The 24728-nt window shown below is 35.2% G+C and overlaps 2 protein-coding genes across 7 annotated transcripts; both read right to left on the bottom strand.

The window, feature by feature from the left end:
* Positions 1 to 6342: 6342 nt before the first annotated feature.
* Positions 6343 to 13486, bottom strand: LOC145589409 (putative F-box protein At1g32420). 5 transcript variants are annotated; one of them, XM_081645953.1, is made up of 6 exons: positions 12212 to 13486; positions 9789 to 10009; positions 9074 to 9686; positions 8827 to 8875; positions 6672 to 6925; positions 6343 to 6577 (listed from the first exon to the last, which is right to left on the bottom strand). In XM_081645953.1, exon 1 carries the CDS (start codon positions 13424 to 13426, stop codon positions 12257 to 12259), a length of 1170 nt encoding a protein of 389 aa, XP_081502079.1. In that variant the 5' UTR covers positions 13427 to 13486; the 3' UTR covers positions 6343 to 6577; positions 6672 to 6925; positions 8827 to 8875; positions 9074 to 9686; positions 9789 to 10009; positions 12212 to 12256. The 5 variants fall into 5 exon arrangements, with proteins under 5 accessions (XP_081502079.1, XP_081502080.1, XP_081502081.1 ...); XM_081645954.1 differs by having other exon boundaries at positions 6672 to 8875; positions 9074 to 9377; positions 9495 to 9686; XM_081645955.1 differs by having other exon boundaries at positions 6672 to 8875; positions 9074 to 9377; positions 9625 to 9686.
* A 6682-nt stretch (positions 13487 to 20168) lies between these two features.
* On the bottom strand, positions 20169 to 23380 carry LOC145587448 (putative F-box protein At1g32420). Of its 2 annotated transcripts, XM_081644182.1 has the most exons (3): positions 21709 to 23380; positions 20387 to 20898; positions 20169 to 20288 (listed from the first exon to the last, which is right to left on the bottom strand). In XM_081644182.1, the coding sequence occupies exon 1, from the start codon at positions 22889 to 22891 to the stop codon at positions 21776 to 21778; it is 1116 nt and encodes a 371-aa protein (XP_081500308.1). In that variant the 5' UTR covers positions 22892 to 23380; the 3' UTR covers positions 20169 to 20288; positions 20387 to 20898; positions 21709 to 21775. The 2 variants fall into 2 exon arrangements, with proteins under 2 accessions (XP_081500308.1, XP_081500307.1); XM_081644181.1 differs by having other exon boundaries at positions 20169 to 20898.
* Between the last annotated feature and the right edge of the window lie 1348 nt (positions 23381 to 24728).

Here is a 24728-nt window from a genome sequence, read left to right as displayed (position 1 = left end):
AAGTTTTATAGGAAAGAAAAGGTCTTAAAAAAATTTGGTGAGCTAATTGTTTAATTTAGAATAGCGGGAAAGGCGGGAATTTTTTTAATGATGAGACGACACGTGGAGCAATTATTTTGAGTGCCCTTTGTTTTAGTATAGTTATAGATAGATGGGTTAAGAGACTTACGGAGTATTGGGTTATCAAATAATATCATCGGAGATTTAGTGATACAAAATACACTCATAACGATGATTCGTATGAGTTTTTTTTATAGGGGTGGAACAAAATCAAGTTGCCATTTTCGTTAGAATCTATGTAATTAATGAGTAAAGTAACAAAAACCGTTTCTAGATGGTAACCCTTCCACCACTTTATTTCCGAAGTAAAAATTGAGGAAATAAATCACATTTCTTTCCTCTAAGGGCTCTAACCCCAAAAAATACAACTCTACCTCTTCTTTCCCCTCTCATTCCACAATTCTCTTTGATAAATCGAATCTCCAGATTCCGCTCAAGTTGATAAATTCTCCTATCTCAAATCTCCACAAATAACCAATCTCAACCATCACAAGTTTGTTATCTATCAATTTTTTTGTTAAAGAAACACTAAATTTTGAATTTGTGTTAAATTTTTCAGTTTGTATGATTTTTTTGCATTTTGATTACTACCTCCGTTTCATAAAATCTGCAATAATATCCAAAAAAGGAAGCTATACATTATGTGCAACAAAGTAGAAACTTTCCAAATTTAGTAAATTTTTTTGTGTGAAATTACGCTTATACCCTTATTTTTTTTGTTTAATCTACACTTACAAATCCTAATCAACTCTGATTAAATTACTAAGCTAATTATTTTCACCTAATCTCTCCCACCAAAATTAAAACAACTCCCAACTACTCTCATTTATTTCTTCCACCCATTCTTCTTTTAACATTCAGATTCAACATCAATCAACCAATTTAAGAACCCTAAACCTTGTTCATCCCCAATTCACGCCTCTCTTTCTCTCTCTTCACTCCATCTCCTTCATCAACTCCTCCTCTTCTCAATTTCTTTCTTTTCTCCTTCAGATCTACCATAATTCCCTTCATTTTTCGTAGATCTACAAGTTTAAACCGTGGATAATCGGAAAATCGCTGACTTGAGTCCCTTAGAGAAGATTTTCTGTGCAACCACCGATGACGCGGAAGGTGGTGTACTTTCCGATCTGATCATGTCCCTTGAGACGGATTCTGAGTGGCCTCGCCGTTTTTTCGAATTTGGTGAAGCTGCTTTGGTTCTGTCTGACGCTGGGTTGGTAGCTCTGGGTAAGGTCTTGAATTCAATTGAGGAAGCGAAGGGGGGTATAAACTTGCTCGATGTGCCAGATGTAGAACCTACCACTCTCTTAAGGGAATGCCCTACTTACAGACCACGAAAAATCGGTAGATGTGAAGTTATGAGGAAGATTGGTGGGAGGGGGGTTAACATAAGTGACCAAATTGAGGAAGAGGAAAAGAAGGAGGTTGAAGCTGAAAAAAACGACAGAGGGAAAGGGAAGGAGAAGGTGGAAGGCGGAGCTGAAGAGGAAGAGGAAGAGGAATGGTATGGTTATATCATGTCTAATCCTCCACCGAAGTTGTATTTCCCCTCTGAAGATGCAAAGGTTGGGAGCAAAAGGGTGAGAACTGGGGTTGAGGTTGATGAGGAGCAGTTTGATCTAACGTATCTCGAGTTCCTCAAGTTTCTGGATCGAAAATTCCACCCTTCTGGGTGATTCAGACGCGTAAAATTCTCTGACCCTTAACTTTATTATCATTTTTGATTTGCATGTGTATATATTGTTGCATTATCCCCTGAAATTGGTTCGATTTTTTTGGTTTATGGCCAAATTTCCAAGTCCCTTTGGTTGCTTATGCTTCTTGCTCTGTTGGCTTTGTTGTTGGATATTGTTCTGTTGGATACTATTCTGTTGGATATAATGTTGTTGGATATTGTATTGGATATAATATTGTTGGATATTGTTTTGCATGTGTATATATTGTTGCATTATCCCCTGAAATTGGTTCGATTTTTTTGGTTTATGGCCAAATTTCCAAGTCCCTTTGGTTACTTATGCTTCTTGCTCTGTTGGCTTTGTTGTTGGATATTGTTCTGTTGGATACTATTCTGTTGGATATAATGTTGTTGGATATTGTTTTGGATATAATATTGTTGGATATTGTTTTGGATATAATGGTGTTGGATATTGTTTTGTTGGATATAATGCTGTTGGATATTGTGTTGTTGGATATAAAGGTGTTGGATATTGTTTTGTTGTTGGACATTGTTCTGCTTTGATGTTCTGTTGTTGGATATTGATCTGCATTGGATATTGTTGTTGGCTTTCTTGTTGTTTTGTTGTTGGCCATTTAGTTAGTTGATGGGGATGTTGATTGATGGATGATGATAGGTTTGTGAACTAATTTTAGGTTGTTTGAATACCTAAATTGAGTCCCTCTTGATCTCAATGACCAATTTGGAGAGATCATTTGTTGTTGTTGGTTGATGTTCAATTTTGAGTCCCGGCCCCTTTTAGATCTCAATGGCATTTAGAGAGAGATCATCAACCACCCTAAATTCCAAATGATGAAGGAAATCGTTTGACAAACAATATATTGTTTGATTTGTTCCACTATATGATCTATGCATTTTAGAATCAAGTAGTGTTGAGGTAACAAACAAGTGTATTTTGTTGTGATGAGAAAACAAACCTTCTGATGGAATTCTTTTTGACATTTGTGAACCTAAAAGAAGTTGTGAATATGTGATACTTAAAAGCAAAATGCTACCAATACAATAAACATAATTTCATTTCATGATTAACAAAAGCATGGCATAACATGCATACATAGTAGAGAGAGTCCTACAAAAGTTACACATAACCACAAATTTTGAGTCCCATACATCACAAAATGGTTATGAGTGGCAGTCCACCCTTATATGTAGGTCCTAAGGACTGCCCAAAAACTACCTTACACAAAAAAAAAAAAAAAAAAAAAAAAAAAAAAAAACCATAGAATAGAAATTTGAGTCCTTGCACAGAATAATTATGCTTTGTTCTGCTCAATCAGCATCTACTTCCATTTCAGCCTCTTCTTCTGCTTGTGCCTGGTTAACTGGTCTGAACCTTTCATTAAGGTATTTACAGCTTGTGCCACCAACTCAGGGCTCACAGTGAGCCTCTCTGGCAGAATTCCTAGCTGTTCCAGTTTTTGCTTTTTCCTAGCTGTTTTAGTCTTTGCTTTTTCATATGGGGTGGAGTAAAGTTGTTGCCTCCCATCCTTTTTAGAATTTCAGTCATACAAGACTGTAATGTGACCCATGTGAATTTGTTTGATATTGAATCAAATGTGTTGTATGTATCTTCCACAGCTTTAACTAACTCCTCCACATTTTTGGGAAATGCCTGATATTGAATTGATTGCATAACTGTGAACAACCCTAAATCTAGCACATTTAGGTCTGGAGATTATGGGGGTTAGTACACCATTTGGATGTTGAATCCATTTCGTGTACAAGCTTGCCACAAACTCAAGATCTGTTGGAATTTTATGGGGTCTTGCATTATCCCATTGAAGGACAACTTCCTTAGACAAGTGTGCTTGCCATTTCTGTATAATGGCTGGTATGACCTTGTTGATCAACATTTCTCTGATCACATCCTTAGTTACTGATTGCAGTGCTTTCAATTCCATTGTTCCTGCTGGCCTGTTTTTGCTTGATTTTTTTGCCCTTTGCTCATGAACAAACCCAAAAATTCCATACTTGCCATCATGGATCATTTCCCATTTGTGTTGTATTGTGGCTTTCCTATCATGGCCATGAACATGGCCTCAACCTTAAACCTTCTGGACTGCTCACACCTATAGGGGTTTTCCTCATTGGGCAGAAGGTAAAACCTTCTTGTCTCTGGGTTCATGTAGAACCACTTTTCATCAATGTGATGACATGGTCCATGTCATTATACATTGGATCCTCTGTTTCTGTGGCAGGGCTGAGGTGTGCCAACACCCATCTTAGTCTTTCTATCTTGTGGTTGTCAGTCAGCCTTGGATGGTTACAACTAGTATGAGTTCTAAACAGCCCTCTTTTCTTCCGCGTGGGTATTGTTACATGAGATATTTTTAAGTAACCTGCATAACTTCTTTCTGTGGTTCTCAACCTTAGTGGGCATGACCGGAGAAATTCTTCGAAGTAGTGCTTGAATTTGGGATCAACTTCCTAGTTTTTTATTCCTGACATCAATCAGCTCCCCACTTTGTTTTTGCTTGATTACATCATTGAATAACCTGGTAACTGTTGATCTGTGGACCCCAAATTTTGCTGCTATTTTACTTTGCATACCACGTTGCATTGTGTCATCCTCCCTAAGTTGTGTTAGAATTTCATCACCAATATCTCGTTTTTCAGCAAGAGTAAGTTGTGTTCTGTCATTTTGTTGATGACCGTTGCCTTCATTCTGATTTGCATTTTCATCAAGTTGGAGTAGATCTTCCTCCATTAAAATCTGATCTAAGTTGAAGTAATCATCACCAGAGCCTTCTTCCATTTTTTTTTTTTTTTTGTTTCTGTTTTGTTGTTTCAGATGCTGCTGTAATAGAGGAAGTAACCCACCACTAACAGATGCTGTAGAAGATGATGCTTGAAGCCTTGACTTTTTGGAAGCTTGAAATGCTAACTTAATTAAATTAGGATGGTAGATGTTTTATTTTGAAGGTTGTATTTAATGAAGCTCTGTACATTTTTTGAACTAAAATGGTGGTGTATTAAGTGTTGTATTTATAACTTAGGTTGAAACAAAAAAGTTGGAGCCAACATTTGAATTTTGGGAAAAGTTGAAGAATTTAAATTTGGAGGCCAAATTAAATTTTCCAACGAAAATTCTCCCTCCAAAACTGTAAAAATTCTGGCAGTTTGCATGTGGGGTTTGTTTTTGATCCCCACTTTCTCTCTCATCAAATATTAATCACCTACCCTTACTTTTGCTAATACAATTTTATCAAATTTTGCATTGGAAAATGTGAATCCCTCTTTGTTGCAGATTTTATGAAACGGAGGTAGTATTTATTTCGAAATACATAGATTGTTATTTAATTTGCCTAATTTCGATTTCATAATTACTTTTCATTGATCTTTCGTTCAATTTCTAGGCCTAATACGATATCAATTTCACCACTTTTGGTTTGATTTTTGGTTTATAATCATTCACATTTCCTTAGTGATACCAAACAACTAGTACAATAACACTATATATTACCCTTTACCCCTAATCTATCACCAATCTCTTACGTTTACTAATTTGATACAAAATGCCCCCTTAGTGGTACTAAAAAAATTCCAGTTGTATATTACATCTAGCGGTAGATCAATGTGATTTTTTTGTTTCTCCTATTGCATGTGAATGTAAATGGTGCGGCCCACATCACTTCTTTTTCTCTCGTTGTACGTTTTTATATAACTAGGGTGTTTTGTGCGCGCTTCGCGCGCATTGCTAGTTGGAATTCTAAGGTGTGATTATTGTTTAAAGGTGTGAAAATGTGGGGGTTTTCTTTTTTATTTTTCAAATATATAATGAGTCTGAAAAGAGGGTGCTTGTTACATATGTCTAAAGGATTATTGAGCATGGTTATTGTTTTAAAAAATTGATAATAATGGTTTTGGTAAGGGAAATAAATGAAGTGTATTCTATTAAGAAACTAATTTTCATGACACAATATTTAGTACCTGAACATCTTGGTATAAAAGACTAAGTTGTTTCTCCATCACTTTCCTTTTTTCTTTTTTTTTTTTTTTTTTTTTTTTTTTTTGACATCCTAAGATAATTGTCTTTATTTTCTTTCTTAAGCTAATTTACCTAATTACCCTATTTTTCTTAAGTGATCTCTTGATTTGTGCCAATTTTGATTACGGCTATTATGATAATATAAAATTGAGTATGAATTCTTCAATCTTCAATTACCAATTATATGATCTGAAATTTTTTAGTACTGTTCTTTAATGCGGTAAGTTTTGGGTCTTTTATTGGTGTGTGAATCCATGTTCTTAACAAATAGAGAATCAATTCTTGTATCGATCGCCCTAATTACAGTATGACACCAATCATCTGCATATATCCTTAATTTATACAGCAGGTTCCATTTATATATTTCTGCATATATGATAGTAGTATTATTTGAGGTAACGACTTGAATTTACTTTTGGAGATCAATGGATAATCAAGTGCAAAATGGTCATTTAATAGCCCAAAAATTAAAGTATGACACATAGATCATTACATTAATTTTAAGGGAGAAGATCTATAATTAGGATCAATAGGAAAAAAAAATTAAATACTGAACTCAAGGAGGAAGTTAATTATTTACATTGCCTCAGAAATAGTAATAGTTCAAGTTTGTAGCAAAAAAGGATTTATACAACTTCCTATGTTATGCTTGGATCCAAGGGTGCAACCCGCAAATTCAAATGGCGACATCCTAAATATATCGTGCTCAACATCCAAAAACCTATCAAGCACACAGTTGCAGTTAGCTCAATCTGAATCCTTCTGTACACAAAACTCTTCAACGATCCAACCTAAATAATTATTCAAAGGTAGGACAAGGCACTTCAGTAAATGTGACAATAAGTGTTTAACAAGAGAGAATTTTTTTATTAATGGAACCCTTACCATAAGTATAACAACAAAGTCGGATGTGATGCACTTTGAGGCCTCTCAACAAGAGATTCAGGTACAAAAGTAACTTCTACTGCTGTTATGTTAGGTTCATATGATTTGAGTGCAGGAGGCGTCTCTACTTCTGTTTTATTAAGTGCATTTGACGATTCGTGTGTAAGAGTTACCTCTACTGCCGATCCATTAAGTTCATCTGGTCGATGCTTCATAATCTGGCTCTGACAGTTTGAAAACTCTTTTGCTCGTCTCTGAATGACAAAAATCACAAATAAAGAAAAACTTTGGACTTCTACAGTCCAATCACACTTCAGAACACATTCATGCAAGATTGCGATATCATATATTACCAGGGAAACAGCAGGAGAGACAACAGACCACTTAGGCCAGGAGTTCATAAGTTAGTGATGTAAATGAAGGACATGAAATCTATACCCAGCCATTGGCCATGGACCAGGCATAAATTAGGAGCCATTCACCCACCCTGCCCTATATACCCACCTTCTCAAACCTGTCACCCACCCGGTAAAACCAAGTTATACTCCTCTGTCTACAAATCAACATCTTATATATGGCATATTCACCCCAATTTTATCAAGTGATGTGCGTCTTAAAAAAAAAAAAAGTTTATCTTTCTTTTACACTGCAGTCTACACTATCAATATCATAATTTCCTTTTTACACTATCCATCTAAAGCCTTACCCCTCCATCCTGCTAAATTTTAAATCTTTGAGCCAAAAACCCTTTGGAGACTTTTATTATTATTATTAGTAAATAGAAATAGTAGTCAGTAGAACTACACAATATATTCAATTACCCCAAAAGAAAATACTAAAGAAAAACTTTATCTTCTCTTTTTTTTTTTTTTTTTTTTTTTCTTTTCTTTTAATAATCATAATTATCTTACAACCTGATTTTGCTTTCAACATTGGCATTGTTACACTTTGATATGATTGGTACTGACTATGTTACACAGACTCAACAAGCTGTCAAAGAAGAATCAAAAGACAAAGGTGTATTGTGACCATCATTGAAGCAAATTTCAATCCAAATGGGCCACAGAGTCCAATCCAATGACACTTAGTAAAATGAAATTAAATAATGCATATAGATAAAAAGATACCTAGTAAAACCGTAAGTGCTGGTTCTATACAAATTGAGCATGGATACTCAAGGAATCAAAAGATTTTCGATTGTGTAAAACTCATGTTTTTATTTCCCAATTTACATTTCCCCTGTTTTCTTGATTATTTACACCATCAAAATCAGCCATGGAAGCACCAGCTTTTAGATCAAAATCAACAAAAGAAACAACACTCCTAACAGCTTACCAATTTAGATACCCTATGATGAATTAGATTCTTGGGTTTCCTATAAATTTCCAAGAAAAAAAAATACAGAAAACATAAGATAAATCCTAAATAATACAGCTTGAAAGAATCCTTAATTGACATATAAAATTATTGATAACCCAAGATTGTGAAGATGGTATCCGATATTCTCAAAAACACTTTTTTCTAAAAAATCAACACTAAATACCTAATCTAATTCCTAATCAATCACTCAAACCCTAATTTCTGTCCAAATTAATGCAAAGAATTTCAAATAACAACCAATCGATTTTGAAACCAAACAGCAAAGTTATCTTTTTATTATACCTTAATCCCACTTCCCAAAACTTGAGCAGAAGCTGCAAGAAGAGATTAAATTGATTTTGTTTTGATTTGAAACCAAACAGCAGATTAATCTTTTTAAAATTAAAACCTTAACCGTACTTCCCAACACTTGAGCAAACCAAACAGTGGATTAATCTTTTTTAAAACCTTAATCCCACTTCCCAAAACTTGAGCAGAAGCTGTAAAAGAGAAACACTCTTACACAGCATGCAAAACAATAGACCTACGGATACCATAAAAAGGAACAAACAATTTAGTCCTCCCAAATCCATTTTTCCAATAACTGAATTGCCGGAAATCCCACAAAGGTGCATAAATTAATAGCTAAACAAACAAATAACTGAAAGCATAAATTAATCAGCTAAACAAACAAATAACTGAAATTGATTGCCACCCTTTAATTCACTAATCACTTACATGGAACATAATCAGCTAAATGTGCAATACTATTTTCTAACGCCAAACTGAATAATACCTTAGAAGTGAAAACCAACAACTGCACCATGAGCATCGAATTAATGCATCTGCAATCAGAAACAATGGGGAGTTAGCCTTACATTCATGCAAATTGCAAATTAGACTTTTAAAAAATCAAAAATCCAGACCATAGAAAAAGGGGGAGAATTTCAAGTAACCAAAATTGGCGGTGCTAAATTGCCAACTCAATAAGCAAAAACCACAAATTAACTATACTAACAATTAAGGCCTTTCCCCAGAAGTACCTTGATTGAGTGTCTTTACTGCAACAGTAAATAAAACAAACCAGCCATTCTTTGTGACCCTGAAGTCCATCATGATTGAGTGTCTTTACTGCAACAGTAAGACCTGTACCAGGTTTCACTGGAGCAGTACCATTTTCTTCAATCCATCCCTTAAACACGCACCCAAAACCACCTTCACCAAGTAGACTTTCAGGTCTGAAGTTTCTAGTTGCTAATTTTAAGTCGTTAAATGCGAATTTACGAAGCCTAACTCTTCTTCCGCCGGCTAGCCTCGTCGGAATTCTCGTGATTTTCGCCGAAAATTCTGACAGTGAAACGGCATCTCGAGGTTAGAAATCGCCGGGATTATAATCTCATGAATAATTGAATAATCAACTTTGAGTGAAGAGGCGGCTTCTGCAATTAAGAGAAGAAGAATTACCTTGATTCGAAGAGGAGAAATAAGGTGGGTTGATGGTTTATTTCTTGAGAAATTCCCAAAACTCTATATTAAGCAGTTCAAGCACACAAATTGCAAAAATTATTGTTAATCATCAAGCAAAAGAACTTACGACATGCCCAATACACGAGAGTAGAAATCCAAGCTCACTTTCGGGTCCTTAATTCGAAACATCTGAAGAAAAATAAACCCAAAAATAAATCATAAAACTCATAAATCAAACACAATAACATCACAAATCAAATACAAAAATTCAAAAAATAGCTTGAATTATACAGTTTGCTGCATGATATAACCCTTGGTAGCATTATCAGGTGTAGAATGAAGGCCAGGATTGTTTGAAAGCTTCGGAATCTTTGGCGGCGCGGTGGACTGACTACCCGCACGCGCGCTTTTCTAGCCCATATCTTCTCTCCTCCGGTAACAGCCTCCTTGGGTTCCGATGATGCCGCCGCCATTGATGAATTGACTGAAAATGATCGAATTCGATTTCTTTGCTGCAAAAAAAAAAAAAAAAAAAAAAAGGCCAATTTACAAAAATTGGAATTGATAGTGAAATTTGAAATGAGGGCTTTGATTTTACAGAAGAATGACGATCATAATTGAACCTGGGTAAGATTAGAGAGGAGAGAGAAAGATGATGAAGAAGCTAATTTAGCAGAGAATTGGAAGGGTCAGTGAATTGGCAGCAATGATGCACATGGTTTTTTTGAGGGCAAATCAGTCACAGCACTGTAGATAAGGAAATGCCAGCACAAATATAGGGGCAATTTGGTCAGCACACTGTTCATAAGGAACCCCAATTTTTTGAGTGTTGGTGCTTTTATAGGGTATGGATTCCTCCTTTTTGTAGTACTTGCCACACACATTTTTTTCACGCTACATTAGAAAAGTGGGTCTCACAATTTTAATACAATTAAGTAATATAGGTTGAGAGATTGTTAAAAGTAATTAAGTGCGCTATGATTTTTTTTTTTTTTAAAACCGAAATTGGTGAGCTTTAAATAAGGATAATAACATAATTTTTTTTTTTTTTAAAGGCAAAAAAAAAAACCTATTCAAATATAATGTCTTACAAGTATAGTGACATTTCCATTTTAGGAAAGTGTTGCAAGTATTAAAAAACGAAGAAAGTATCAAATACTTGTTAAACAGGAGCAATGTTACTCGAACTCTTCATTTCACGTCACGTACCCGTGCGGACCCTCGACACTTGGACATGGATTTGATATCCGAACACTTCACTTTTAGTTCAAAATCATGGAATTTTTTCACAAAATAGCCGAGTCGAACACTTAAAACGAGTACTCGTGTCAAACACAGAGCATGAGAGATTGTTATATACAACCGGGGTGCACGGTACACTCATGAGTATTTTGTTTTCATTTTGATAATTTTATTCATTTAATCATCAAATGAAGAGCAAAAACTAACCATAAGTTAATTTGGGTACATGGTGCACCCAAATGTATATAAAAAATTTCAACTAGGCAGGGTATATTGGCTCACAACCCTGCATTTATTTATACTTCCTCCCATTTCATAATGCATAGTAAGAACATAACAATCAAATACGAAGTAGAAAAGTAATTGAAAATTGCAAATTGCAAAAGGAAAAGAAAAAGAAAAGGGGTAAGAAAGCATTATAATATACGAGTAAATAAGTAATCTAGAATAGTAACTATACAATTACACGGTGTAAAATTAAAAGTTCAAATATTATATTTCACAAACTATAATCTATAATCAACTTAATGCATAATAAAAGTAAAATCCATTACATTTATTGTTTATTCATTCTTTCACTACAATATTGATCATAAGGCATAGGGGTAAGATTTATTTATTTATTTATAAAATCTCAGTTTTTTATATTTTAAAAATAACTTTAAACTGCACATCAGTGAAGTAATGAAAGGGCTTGTGGCTTGTAATCTAACAAAACTATAAAAATGAGATGCAAATCTTTACTACACCGAGAATTGCCGTCGATTTGTCATAAGTATAACATTACAGGAATGAAAATCATTCAATTCATTACACATGCACATCCAAAAGAACAAGTCCGCATCACTTGGAAACATTTACAGTCATGTGGAATATAGCCAAACCAAACCAAGCACAACCTAAGATCCACTTACAGTAGATAATGCTTTTTAAGGCCTAATACACATTAGGAAACCAAGAGAAAGAAGAGAAAAAAACTAACTTAAACCAAGCACAGCCTAAGATCCACTTCTAGTAGATAATGCTTTTTAGGGCCTAATACACCTTAGGAAGTGATCTAACTACAGTTTTTCAATGGCCTAAGTTTATCTGTAGATGCTTATTTGCATCAGATATGTAACATCTAATCTGTAGCTTTGTTCAAATTATATACGGAGTACTTCTACAAAGTAATTTGTGTAGAAGTACAGGGCATCAAGTGTTCTTGTGATCTGAAAGCTGTACTGCTCACAACATAGTAGGACTGTAGGATCACAAAAATATAATCCATAAACAATTTTATTATATACACTAATTTTCATAATGATGTCTTATGTGAGCAATTAGAAAAAACATTGAAAGACCATTACTATATCAGAATTTCAGTACCATGAGCAATTGCGCAAACAATCAAAACAAAATAACCAGGAAATGCAACTTCAAGTTGATTAATCAAACACCTAAGAAATAACAAACTACTAAATACAAAGTACCTTTTAAAAGCCCTTAGAAGTCGCTCAATCCAGCCTCTTCCTGCTTCACATAACCAAATTTGGTGGTTGATTTTCACCCTCCTTGAGTAGAGCTAAACTCTCTACATAGGACTCCACATGCCAAGCAGATTCAAGGCAAGGAGGCACATATTTCACAACTTCGACATCCTCCACAACAGGCGAAACTACAACATTACCTTCCCCAACAACTAGCATCAGCCCTTTCATACTAAAACCAACTATACGTTGCTCAGGTACACGTACAACTACATCAAGGTCTACTGAGAAGAACTTCATCCACGACTTATCCACACCACCATCTTCTTTCATAACCCAAATGTGGTACCGCTTCTTATCCCACTCATAGAGTAATGCAAGTGAGTCACGGAAAATTGTTAACTCGGGTAAAGAGTCCATAGCAAATCGTGCTTCATCGGGACATGCTATCCCTGCAAACACCTCTGTGCTCAAATCAAAGGACACAATCTTCAACCGTCTTTCCCCTATAGCCGATGTCAACCGATACACAAAACCACCCACATTACACGAACGAGAGTGCATTTCAAACAGAGCATCATAATCAAGTTTCCTCCACGTTTTTCTACCAAGGGAGAGCACAGAAACTGAACTTACAAGCTCACGGTTAAGCCATTCAAGGTTATCCTTATACAAAATGATCCTTACAACTTTAAACTCATTCGACACCGCATCAAACCCTAACCCGAAACACATATCATGAACCACTACAGGATTCCAGTCAGCTCTCATTTTTTTACCCAATTTCATGGGTGGTTCCAATTCAAACTTAGGAATTGTCATATATTTTCTAATTGAAGGGTTCCACAAAATTAGCATTTTTAATTTTTCACCCCACAAGCAGATCACACCATTAACACAACCTACAATTGAGAAATAAGTCAAATAACTAGACCAACACTGAAATGGGAAATCTAGGGTTTTAATTTCTGGAAACATTTGATTATCAGAATGTAAGCTATAATTTTCCATTCTACAATCTTGACAATATTTCCTGAACAACACATCATAATTTCCAGATTCCTTATTATGTTGCAAATGTGAAAGCATGAACTTAAATTTGCCAATTCGAGAATACCAAAATTTGGAAACACACCTGAATCGAACCAGAGATCTTACAGGCAATTTGATGATGATTTGGAAAAGAATTTCAGTCGGTAAATACTCGTAGTTATCCATTTTTACGCCAATTGATGTTGAAAATTTTCTGGAATTTTTTTTTAGGGTTCTTAATTTGGGTAGAAGAAAAAGGGGGAAATGAAATGAAAGCTCAACTTCTACTTAAAAGTGTTGTTCTTGCATGGTACAACTTCTGACAATGACGTTCAACGCAAGTCAAACTGTTAAATTGACGCAACGATTGACTATCCAGTTTCCACTGCATAATGCATATCATCAATGCACATAAACTTCAGTATAATTTTAAAATGAGTGAGGGATAGCTCAACTTATTAGAGCTCCTCTCGATTTCAGGAGAGTATGGGATCGATTTTAAACCCTCGCCCTTGTGGCTCTCTAAGCACCAAAAAAAAAAACAATCAATGCACACAAAGTTACTAAAATCGGGATTCTATTTTGAATCGGAAGGGGCTATGAGAATCAAATCGTAAAATCGAATCGTAGAATCGTAATATTCTACCGAGATGCATAATTAAGACGTCATATCTAAATTTAATTGAATATATTTAAATTTTGAGTTTGAAACCTAATTATTGATAGAAAATAGTTATTTACTCATTAGACAACTAATAATTGACAATATATATATTTATAAATAACTATATAGGTATGTTTTAAACTTGTAAGGTTTCGCTAGTTAAGAGAAATATGTAAAATCGGGTAGAATCGTAAATCGAATCGTATGACATGCATAAATCGTAGAATCGTAAGATTCTAAGATTTAAATCGAGAATTTAATAACAATGAATGCACATACACGTCCCTATAATTTTAAAATGAAAAATTATAAGACGTAGAAGTCGAAGTCGAAGCGATCATTTCGAACTTGTCCCAATTTCTTGAGGCGTGATGGACCGCTACTCGATATGGACACGTGTGTCCATTACTAGGGGCAAAACCATCAATTTGTTTTTGTTTATTCAGTGATAAATTAACAACTTTATTCAACCATCATTAGTTGTGGAGCCCACATTAATGAAAACGTTGTTAATTTACTTACGAAAATATAATGTGGTACGAGTAAATATTTTGTTTATAACTAGAAAAAAAAAAACGAATATTTTCTAGATCGTTTCCACTCGGATGATTTCTACTCCCTTTGTTTTTTTAAAGTGCATCGCTTGAACTATTAGAGTACTTCATAGCTGTAGGGAAGTTTGGAAGAGTAAGTCGAATTGATTAAAATATTGGACAAGCGGAATTTATAGGACTATAGGAGAGAGATACAAAAATACAGTACTCCGTTACATATTAGTTGCAACTTTGGAATATTTTATGTCGCACAAATAATACCCCAAAGTTGCAAATAATGTGTGACAGAGGTAGTAATAAAATAATAGTAGATCATTAAAAAAAATGGTAGTCGATAGTGTTGTAATTATTATGAAACGGATGTAAACGAAAATACTACTCCCTCCGCCCACAATTATCTGCACCAAATGTCCTTTTTGCAGACTCTTAAGCAAAACTTCTTAAACAACATTATTGAAAATTAAGAGGAGAGAGAAGGGATAATTAATCCAAATTAAAATTAAAAAAAAATTAAGCAGAGGAGAACCACCACCACTCATGACAGCGCTACCCCATGAACCACCAACACCCATGCAACCCCACAAACCACCAACACCCACGCAACCCCACGAACCACCAACACCCATGCCACCACCCAACCCCCCACGAAACCCACGGCCCCAGACCATCGAAACCCACCACAATGGCCACCACGAAATCCACGGCCCCAGACCATCAAAACCCACCACGAAACCCACGGCCCCAGACCACCGAAACCCCCACCACGAAACCCAGACCACCGAAACCCACAGCCCTAGACCATCAATACCCACCACAATGACCACCACGAAACCCATGAACTCAAACCACCGAAATTCACGAACTCAGATTAGTGGTTGTGGTGGATTAGTGGCGACGGAAAATGGCGTGGCGTCTGGGGTCTGGTCGCGGTTGGGTCTGGTCGGAGAATGTAGATCGGAGAATCGTCTGGGCGATTTGGGGTCTGGTCGGAGAATGGCTGGTGCTCTGGGCTCGTCTAGGCGATCTGGGGTCTAGTCGAAGAATGGTTGGTCGATGGGGCTGGTGCTCTGGGCTTGTGGTAGGGGCGGCGAAGTGGCTGGGGTACGGTGGTAATTAGTTGGTAAGTAAGTGTAATTATAAGATGTTAAGCAAAGTTTAAAAAAATTATGGGTAAGGTGGTCACTTTACTGATTAAAATTTACTAAAAATAAAAAGAAAAAATTTTGGGTTGCAGATAATAGAGAGCACCTATTTACAGTAAATGTTGCAGATAATCGTGGGCGGAGGGAGTATAATTATAAAAAAAAAAAATAGAGAGAAATATCGACTTGAGCAAAAGGATTACTACGACTATGAGTACATCCTTATCAAAATAGTTCACTATCCACTTTACTTTACCTTTTTAATTGACATTCCTATTGTTTCAAAATATAATTCGACTATTTACCCATTACAGAGTGACATCTTTGACTATGTAGTACTCCTTTCGATCCTATTTATTCTTCTCATTTCAAAATGAGTAAAAAGTGAATTCTAGTGAGTGTGAAACCATTAAGACATTGTAATAGAGTTTCTAATCTTTATATTACCAAGGGCTAAGGCTGTTAATGCGTGCGCCATAGCCAGCCATGTCTGGAGAGTTATTTTGATTTAGTCCTATGTCACAAATTTAGTTGTTGGTGACATTCATATATAAACAAATAATTTAAAACATATAAATGTCCACACACTACTTTTAATCGACTTTTTAAAAGGTTGGAAAATAGTCTCAATTTCCAAAACAAACCGAATATGAATTTTTTTTTTTTTTTTTGAAAGGTAATTAATGTGACAATTGATAAAGAGAAAGGAGTAATTAAAAATTGGAATTCATGGAAAAACTCAATTCGTGGAAAATTGTTTTAAAAATGGTGTGAAAAGAAAACAAAATATATTATACACTTAACATCATATTTATCTATTTCCAATGCAACTGATACCCTTTTCCAAGTCCTTAGAAAGAATAAAAAACATTATTCTGTATCATTTACCAAAATATTTACATAATTCAAAGTAACTATTCTCATTTATCAAAATATTTACCTATTTTCAAAACATACATTTTCATTTACCTACTCCTAAAGCATATATTTCATTTATCAAAATATTTATCTACACTTAACGTAAATACTCCCATTTAGGGGTGTACACAAACTGGCCCAGACCTGAAAACCGACCTGAACCGGACCTATTTGGACCGGAACGGCGAATTCAGGTCCGGTTTTGGTCCTTAAAAATCCATGATTTCGAGTTTCAGGTCCGGTCCTGTATCAGGTCTAAACAAGTCCGTAAACAGGTCCATATCATGTCTGAACATGTCCATATCAGGTCCATAAACAGGTCCAATAGGTTTTTTATTTAAAAAATAATTAAAAAAAAAGAACAAATTAATAATCAGGTCTATTAAGGTCCAAACCCTGATTGGACCTGATTTTCAAGTCTGGACCAGAACTGGATTCAGGTCCAGTCTCCGATCCTTAAAAATCAAAGATTCAGGTTCGGGTCAGGTCTGGTCCGGTTTTAGACCGGTGTACAGCCCTACTCTCATCAATATACCTATACTAAAGGCGAAACCAGAAATGACACTTGTCATAACCTGGTTAAAAATTTTCCCTCCAAAAGTTCTTTTTTTTTTTTTTTTCAAAGCTTCTTAGAGAAGTATTTAATTTAATACTTACTTTACAATAATATTTCTTTTCTATTTGGCAAGTATATTCATTTTTACACATTCAACAAAGATTTATATATTTATTTATTTTATGACGGAAACAAAGTCATATAATACAATAATGTAATATTATCTATAACTTTATTATAATATAATCCGTGGTTATTTTTATTAGTCGTGCATGCATTTCTTCCTCTGTTTTCTTTAAAGATTCAAAAAAATTGTAATTACAGAACTTTCATCCTATTTTGCAGTTTGATATTATTTTTTATAGTAAAATAATTGTATTAAACTAATGATAAATATTGAAATTACCGTGCATGGCACGGGATCTAACCTAGTTTACCTAATAAGCCCAAATCATTTTTCTAAAGTAAAGGAGGAAGTAAGATAATTAGATAAACATTCATTCAAAAAAAAAAAAAAAGATAATTAGATAAACATAGATAATTAGATATTAGTCCAAAATAATCAAAATTATGGGTTGGCAAATGTGAAAGTCTATTTTAAAACAAGGGCAGTATTTATTAATTACAAATATGACTAGTTGTACAGTGAAGAATATGTGATATTGCAGATTATACATGCACTGAACAAATTATTAGCATTCTGATGATATCGAAATTATGAACTCATTCCCTGCTACCAGACCTGAGGTGGCTACGGGGCGGCTGAGTCATGGCCAATAAACTGTTTTAAATCAGAGCAGATTACTCACCAAAACACTGGCACAACAAGGGAGGATAGATTGATTTTCTTCCAACGGTGTAGACTTTGTACTGTTGATGGCCTTGGTGTCAGCCATGGTGGATATACAAATGTTTATGATCATGTGCTTCGATGTATTAAGCATGATGTTCTTCGTACATATTATGATGCCTCTTGGTTAGCTGGAAAGCACCCACACTAAACGAGGGAGAAGACTTACCTACAATTCCGACTGTGGATAATGAAAGAGTGTGCCGTGCAATCAATACTAGATATGAACAATGCAGGAGATCCATCTCCACTTCTCCAGATTTGAGACTATTTCTAGTTGTAAAACTAACTATGAACATCTGAAAGCTTCAACCCTGCAAACCAAGAGATAATACAGCATATGCGTAGCTTCCTACTTGACTTTCTTCTACTCAAATATACATCTCCTTGTGTTACAAGAGATAAAATCAAGGCAATACATGCGAAAAGGAGGAATAAAGCAGCATTTATGCAATTGTGTCTTATACCTTACCTATCACAATATCCAGACTCGGCTCTCCCTCACAGGCAGAAGAAAAAAAAGGAGATGAAATATAGTACTTCATTCCAAAATCTTAAATATTTACGACAAAGAGGACCAGACCAACAGCTTACTTTAAGAGAAACTAACGGAAGCTTGCAGTCAACTTCATAAACCAAACGAAGCTCACCTAGCTGATCTATTATAGTTCAGAAAACCAGAGTAAAAGAACCGAGAACCAGCTTACAACCAAGAAAGTCACAATTCTTTACTACTACTGTACTGCGTATGATTTTTATCTGGTTTACTGGTATATCCAGACACTAACACGTCTAGTTTTTCATGTAAATAGATCACGGTGTCACATGAAACATCCAAACAAGAGAATCTAATACCAGAACCAAATCAATTGAAAATGACGAAGAGGAAGTCAAATAACATAGTAAGTGCGATTTTCTTTCCATCTAAAGCTTGATTTTTTGACACTACTAATTAAGTAATTCTTTACTATGGTTTTTATAATTTTTATCCGGTTTACTTTTATATTCGGACAGTTTATTTGAAAAAATGATACTTTCAAGTAAAGTCAATCTCCATAGATTATATTCAGGATAAATATTTGTAGAACAATTGAACAAGTAATATGCTACCCACAAGGCCACAACCCACAAAGACAACATCAAACTTATTATCAGAAAGCTTAGTTCATGAGATATATATATATATTATATATATATATATATATACTACCTCCTTTAACAGTTATTTGCAACAAAGGGGGGTAGCACGGACTCCTAGGCAAAACTATTAGAGGATGATTAATGAAATATAATGGCACTTGGTTAAGTAATAATCCTATCTAAAAAAAAAAACAATTAAACAAAACCCATTAACACCGAAACCCAAAACCAGTACCACCACCAAAATCACCGACAACCACCAGAACCATCAAGCCCACCAACACTCAGAACCCAAAACCACCGAATCCCAACCACGAACCCACCCAAAACCACCGAAACCCAACAAACCACCCTCGAACCCAACAAATTAAACCACCACGAAACCCAATTAAATTGAAACCACCACGATTTGAATTATTCCCAATTTAGCCACCACCATGAAACCACCCATGCCACCCACACGAAATCAAACCCACGACTACCCATGAAACCAGACCCACGACCACGAAGACCCATCCCCACGAAAGTCACGCCACCCCCACGAACCAGATCTGAAACCCCTAAAACCACCCCACGAACTCGCAAGACGAACCCATATCCACGAACTCGGACCCACGACCAGACGATCCCAAACCCAAATCGCAAGAGGAGAGAGAATGAGGAAGATGAACCAAAATGTAGGATTAGGGTAAAAATTCTGGAGATTTCAATTGAAGAAGGGTTAGGGAGATAATGATTTTGATGAAGATGAATGATTTTTGGTGAGAATGATTACAATAATCAGATTCATTAAGTTGTTAAACTAGATGTCTAAGTTGTTTAAGTAAGGGTAATATGGTCATTTAGTTGGCAAAAAGCTACTAAAAGTGGAAAGAAAAAAAATTGTTGCACATAATAGATAGCAACCGAAAATGGCAAATGTTGCAAATAACTGTTAACGGAGGTAGTATTTTTTGATAAAGTAAATGAACAAAGCCTAATGATGTCTGATGTGAACTAAGAGTAAATTGTAACCCTAGGAAAAACCAATAATACAACTACAACCATGAAAAGATGATCAAAGCAGAACTACCAATATATGCAATTTCGATAAGATCAGTTAGATACTTGTGAAATAGCAGGCTTAAAAAATAGCAACAAAGTAACTTACAAAACCATAGCCGCTCTCTGACAAGGTTAGATCATCACCCTCCAGATATAGAGCTAAGCTCTCTTAGTGCGATTCTACATGTCATGCCAAAAAATAAAAATTTCAGAAGGCACGTGTTTCACAATTTGTGTACCATTCAAAATACAAGAAACTATAAATCACCATCCCCTACCAAGACCATTAGAAAGTCCTTTCCAATTAAACCCAACTATAAGCTGCCCCAATAAACTCTCCTTATCAAGGTCGATGAAAAATAGCTTCATCTATGACTTAGCCATACCATCCTCTTTCATAACCCAAGGTATAGTTCCCAGTCTCTCTCGTAGAATAGTGCAAGAGATTCGCCGAAAATTGTTAACTTGGCCCTTGAGGAGCAGAGAATAAATTCATCACCTTCAAGACGAGCTAACTCCGTAAACACCTCAATAATCAAATCAAAGGACACAATCTCGAACACATTGTCCTTAATTTTCCCAACCGATACACAAAATTACCCACATTACACAAATGAGTACAGTGTATGCCGGAGATAACGGGGCAAAATAATCAAGGGTCCTCCATGACTTATTATGGAGGGAGAGTCGGGGAACACATTAACCACAGTTTTAGAAGGAAAACCAGTATGTTTCATACCAAAAGATCCTCACAATCTTAACGTGTTTCGACAAAGAATCGTAAACAAACCTGAAACACATAGTATTCAAACAATCAGAGACCATATCACTCGCCTGGCCAATCTCATTCTTTTGACAAATTGTTCAATCAAGGAAGTTTGAGGCATTTTCGAATGGCAGGGTTCCAAAACATTAGGGGGTTAAGTCTCTTATCCAACAGACAGTTTAATTTATTAACAGAGCCTTTAATTGTGAAATAATCAGATTAACTCTTAAATGGGAAATCAAGAGTATCAAATTCATGGAATTTTTGATTGTCAGGATGTAAGCTGTATTTCCTTGCCGGTATTAGATTTCCTAAAAAGCTGGTTGCCAGCAACTTGATAGTGATTGTGATGAAGATGTGAAATTATGAAATCGGAATCATTAATTAGAGAGCATCAAATTTGAAAACACACCTGAATCGAAGTAGAGATTTTACAGGTAATCTCAATAGTAATATTTGGACAATGACTAAGGTACATAAGTTGGAAAGACCATTACTATAATCAGTAGTTCAGTGATATGAGATGATGTCACAGGAAATGCAACTTTAAATAATAGTAGTCATAATTTTGTCTTGTTAGCGGTAATGTTGGTGTAACCCTAAAATGCCTATAAGCCAGGAGTAGAGGGTGTGTTCTTGCGTCTTGTGGGTGTGTTCTTGCATCTTGTTAAGCCATTGCCCAAAAACTAAAAGAATTTTTTTAAAAAAAAAAAAAAATGTGTGTTATTACGTCTTGATAAGCCATTGCCCAAAAACTAAAAGAATAAAAGAAATAATGCAAGTTTGATAAGATTTACAAACAACAAACTTAAATATTAGCAGCCAGTAACTTACAAATCAATCGATGCTCTGCAAAATTCTTCATGGTTGTCACCTGTATTCCATTGCCAAGGCTTGTTGTTTAAAGGGGTCGACTATCACGCTCATTGAATAGGACTAAACTCTCTTTGTAGGACTCCACATGCCAAGCAGATTCAGGTTCAGGAGTCACATATTTCACAACTTTAACATCCTCCGTAACAGGTGAAACTAACAAACTACCTTCCCCAACCACTAGCATCAGCCCTTTCATACTAAACCCAACTATACGTTGCCCTGGTACACCTCCATCAAGGTCTACTGAGAATAGCTTCATCCACGACTTATCCACACCACTTTCTTTCATAACCCAAATATGGTATCTCTTGTAATCCGACTCATGGAGTAGTGCAAGAGAGTCACGAAAAATCGTTAACTCAGTTTTACACCGAATAACAGACTTAACACCTTCAGGACACGCTAATTCCTTAAACTTCTCAGCATTCAAATCAAAAGACACAATCTCGAACCCATAGTTATCGATTTGTCTCAACCGATACACAAAACCACCCACATTACACGAACGAGAATACAAACACAAAGGAGCATCATATTCAACCCTCCTCCACGATTTTCTTCTAAGAGAGAAGACAACAACTAAAGTTCTCAAAGCAATAGTACTGTCATCTAACATCATGTTATAGAATATAATCCTTACAACTTTATAGTCATTCGACGAAATATCATACCCAAACCCGAAACACATATCACGAACAACAGACCGAGGAAATCCCATTTTCTCACTTCTTTTAAACACAGGAAGAGTATAGCATTTTCTAATTGAAGGGTTCCATAACATCAGGGTATTGGGTGTTTCATCCCACAAACAAATTAAACCATTAACACAACCAACAATCAAGAAATAATCAGAAGAACTCTTAAAAGGGAAATCAAGGGTTTCAATTTTCTGAAATTCTTCATTATCAATATGTATGCTATAAACTTCCTCCTTTAAATCCAATAAATATTTCCTAAAAAGCACATCATAGTTTCTATCAAATTGATTATGATGAAGTTGTGAAAGAATAAAATTGGAAGAGCTGATTAAAGAACACCATGATTTGCAAACACACCTGAATCGAAGTAGAGATTTTACTGGCAATCTGATGATTATTTGGTGCAACAGCTCTTCTGGTAAATTGATGATCATTTTCTGCATTTTGTAACTCAGAAATTGCAAAGTTATCAGATATTTTGGGATTTTCTCTTTGTTTAGTGAATAGAAGGGGATATGAAATTGGAGGTTGAAAAAAACAAAGTAATCATATTGATAATATGGAAAATTTATAAAAAAAAAAATAAAAAAAAAAAAAAAAAAAAAAAAAATCTTTTAAAAACACCATTTTGCGAAAAAAGAAAATCTTTTAAAAGCTTTTTGGTTAAAAAAAAAAAAAAAAAAAACCATCATGTTGTTTTTTTTTTTGCGAGAGGAAACATATTTCCCTAGTTACCTTCTAATTAACTTAATTAGACTCTAATTTCTTCTAATCCACCAAATTACTAAATAATTAAATTTAATTAATATATATAAAAAACCACTACCCCTCCCCTCCTCCTCCCTTTCCTCCTCCCCTTTTTCCTCCTTCCTCCTTCCTCCCATGTCATCAACCCCTCCCACCGGACCCGCTGTCCAAATCTCCCACCTTTGGCGACCTCCTCCACCTCCAGACAACCCTCCCTTTCCCCCTAATCACCGCCCGACAACCACCTCCTTGATTTTGAAAACCCTTGAAAATTGTAACACCCTAAAAATTCCTTTCTTTTAAAATACCTACTTTGCCTTTTTTAAAACTCTAAACAGGAAAATCTAAGACATTATCGCCACTGTGAAAACGGCTAAGGCAACTATCAAAGACACACAGCGGAAAATTCTCCTTTAAAATATTTAAAACGACTTAACTTAAAAAGTCAACTCACGAAAGTAAAGTCAAACCAAAGTAAAATAAAGTCAAACCTACAACTTGGAACCACGGTAGGCCCTTAACAAAATCAATTCAATTTAAAAACCTTTACGTTAGTCTCGCAACAAAAATATCATAATATAATTAAAGCAATAACACATCATAAACTTATGGAAACTAGCATGATTCGCTCTTCACTCATGCGCATCATGAATATGCTTCATCACGTGAAAAGCTTCTCTCTACTTGTTTCCACTACTCTCTATTAAAAATGGGTCATCATAGAGCCAAGGTAAAGACAAGGCCAACAAAAACACAAATACACAATCAGTAAAGCTGAGTACATAAGCGTAATTAAACACACTAACATGCTTTTACCTATCAACACACAACTTACCTTGTTGCACCTGTTTTCAAGCACACAACATACAACAAAACTCCTCAACTAAGTAACTAAATAAATTGTTTAGTTTTGATTATGCATCTGTAACACCCTAGAAATTCCTTTCTTTTAAAATACCTGTTTTGCCCTGTTTAAAACTTTAAATAGGAATATCTAAGACATTACCGCCACCGTGAAAACGGCTAAGGCAACTATCAAAGACACACAGAAGACTAATTTCAAAACCATTCAAAACAAGTTAACTTGAAAACTCAATCAACGAAAGTAAAGTCAAACCAAAGTCAAACGAAGTAAAATAAAATCAACCTACAACTTGGAACCATTATAGGCCCTTATTAAAACCAAACCAATTTCAAAACTTTTGCGTTAGTCATGCATAATAATAATATCATAAATAATTAAAGCATTAAACACATCATATACTTATAGAAACTAGCATGATTCGCTCTTCACTCATGCCCATTCATGAATATGCTTCATCACCTGAAAAGCTTCTCTCTACTTGTTTCCACTACTCTCCATTAAAAATGGGTCATCATAGGGCCAAGATAAAGACAAGGCCAACAAACACACAAAACACACAATCAGCAAAGCTGAATACATAAGCGTAATTAACACACTAACATATAATCTCCTATCAACACACAACTTACCTTGTTGCACCTGTTTTTCAAACATACAACATTCAATAC

Source organism: Chenopodium album, chromosome 17, assembly GCF_948465745.1.
Source record: "Chenopodium album chromosome 17, dcCheAlbu1.1, whole genome shotgun sequence".
NCBI classification, from domain to species: Eukaryota; Viridiplantae; Streptophyta; class Magnoliopsida; order Caryophyllales; family Amaranthaceae; genus Chenopodium; species Chenopodium album.
This window is presented reverse-complemented; position numbering and strand designations above follow the sequence as displayed.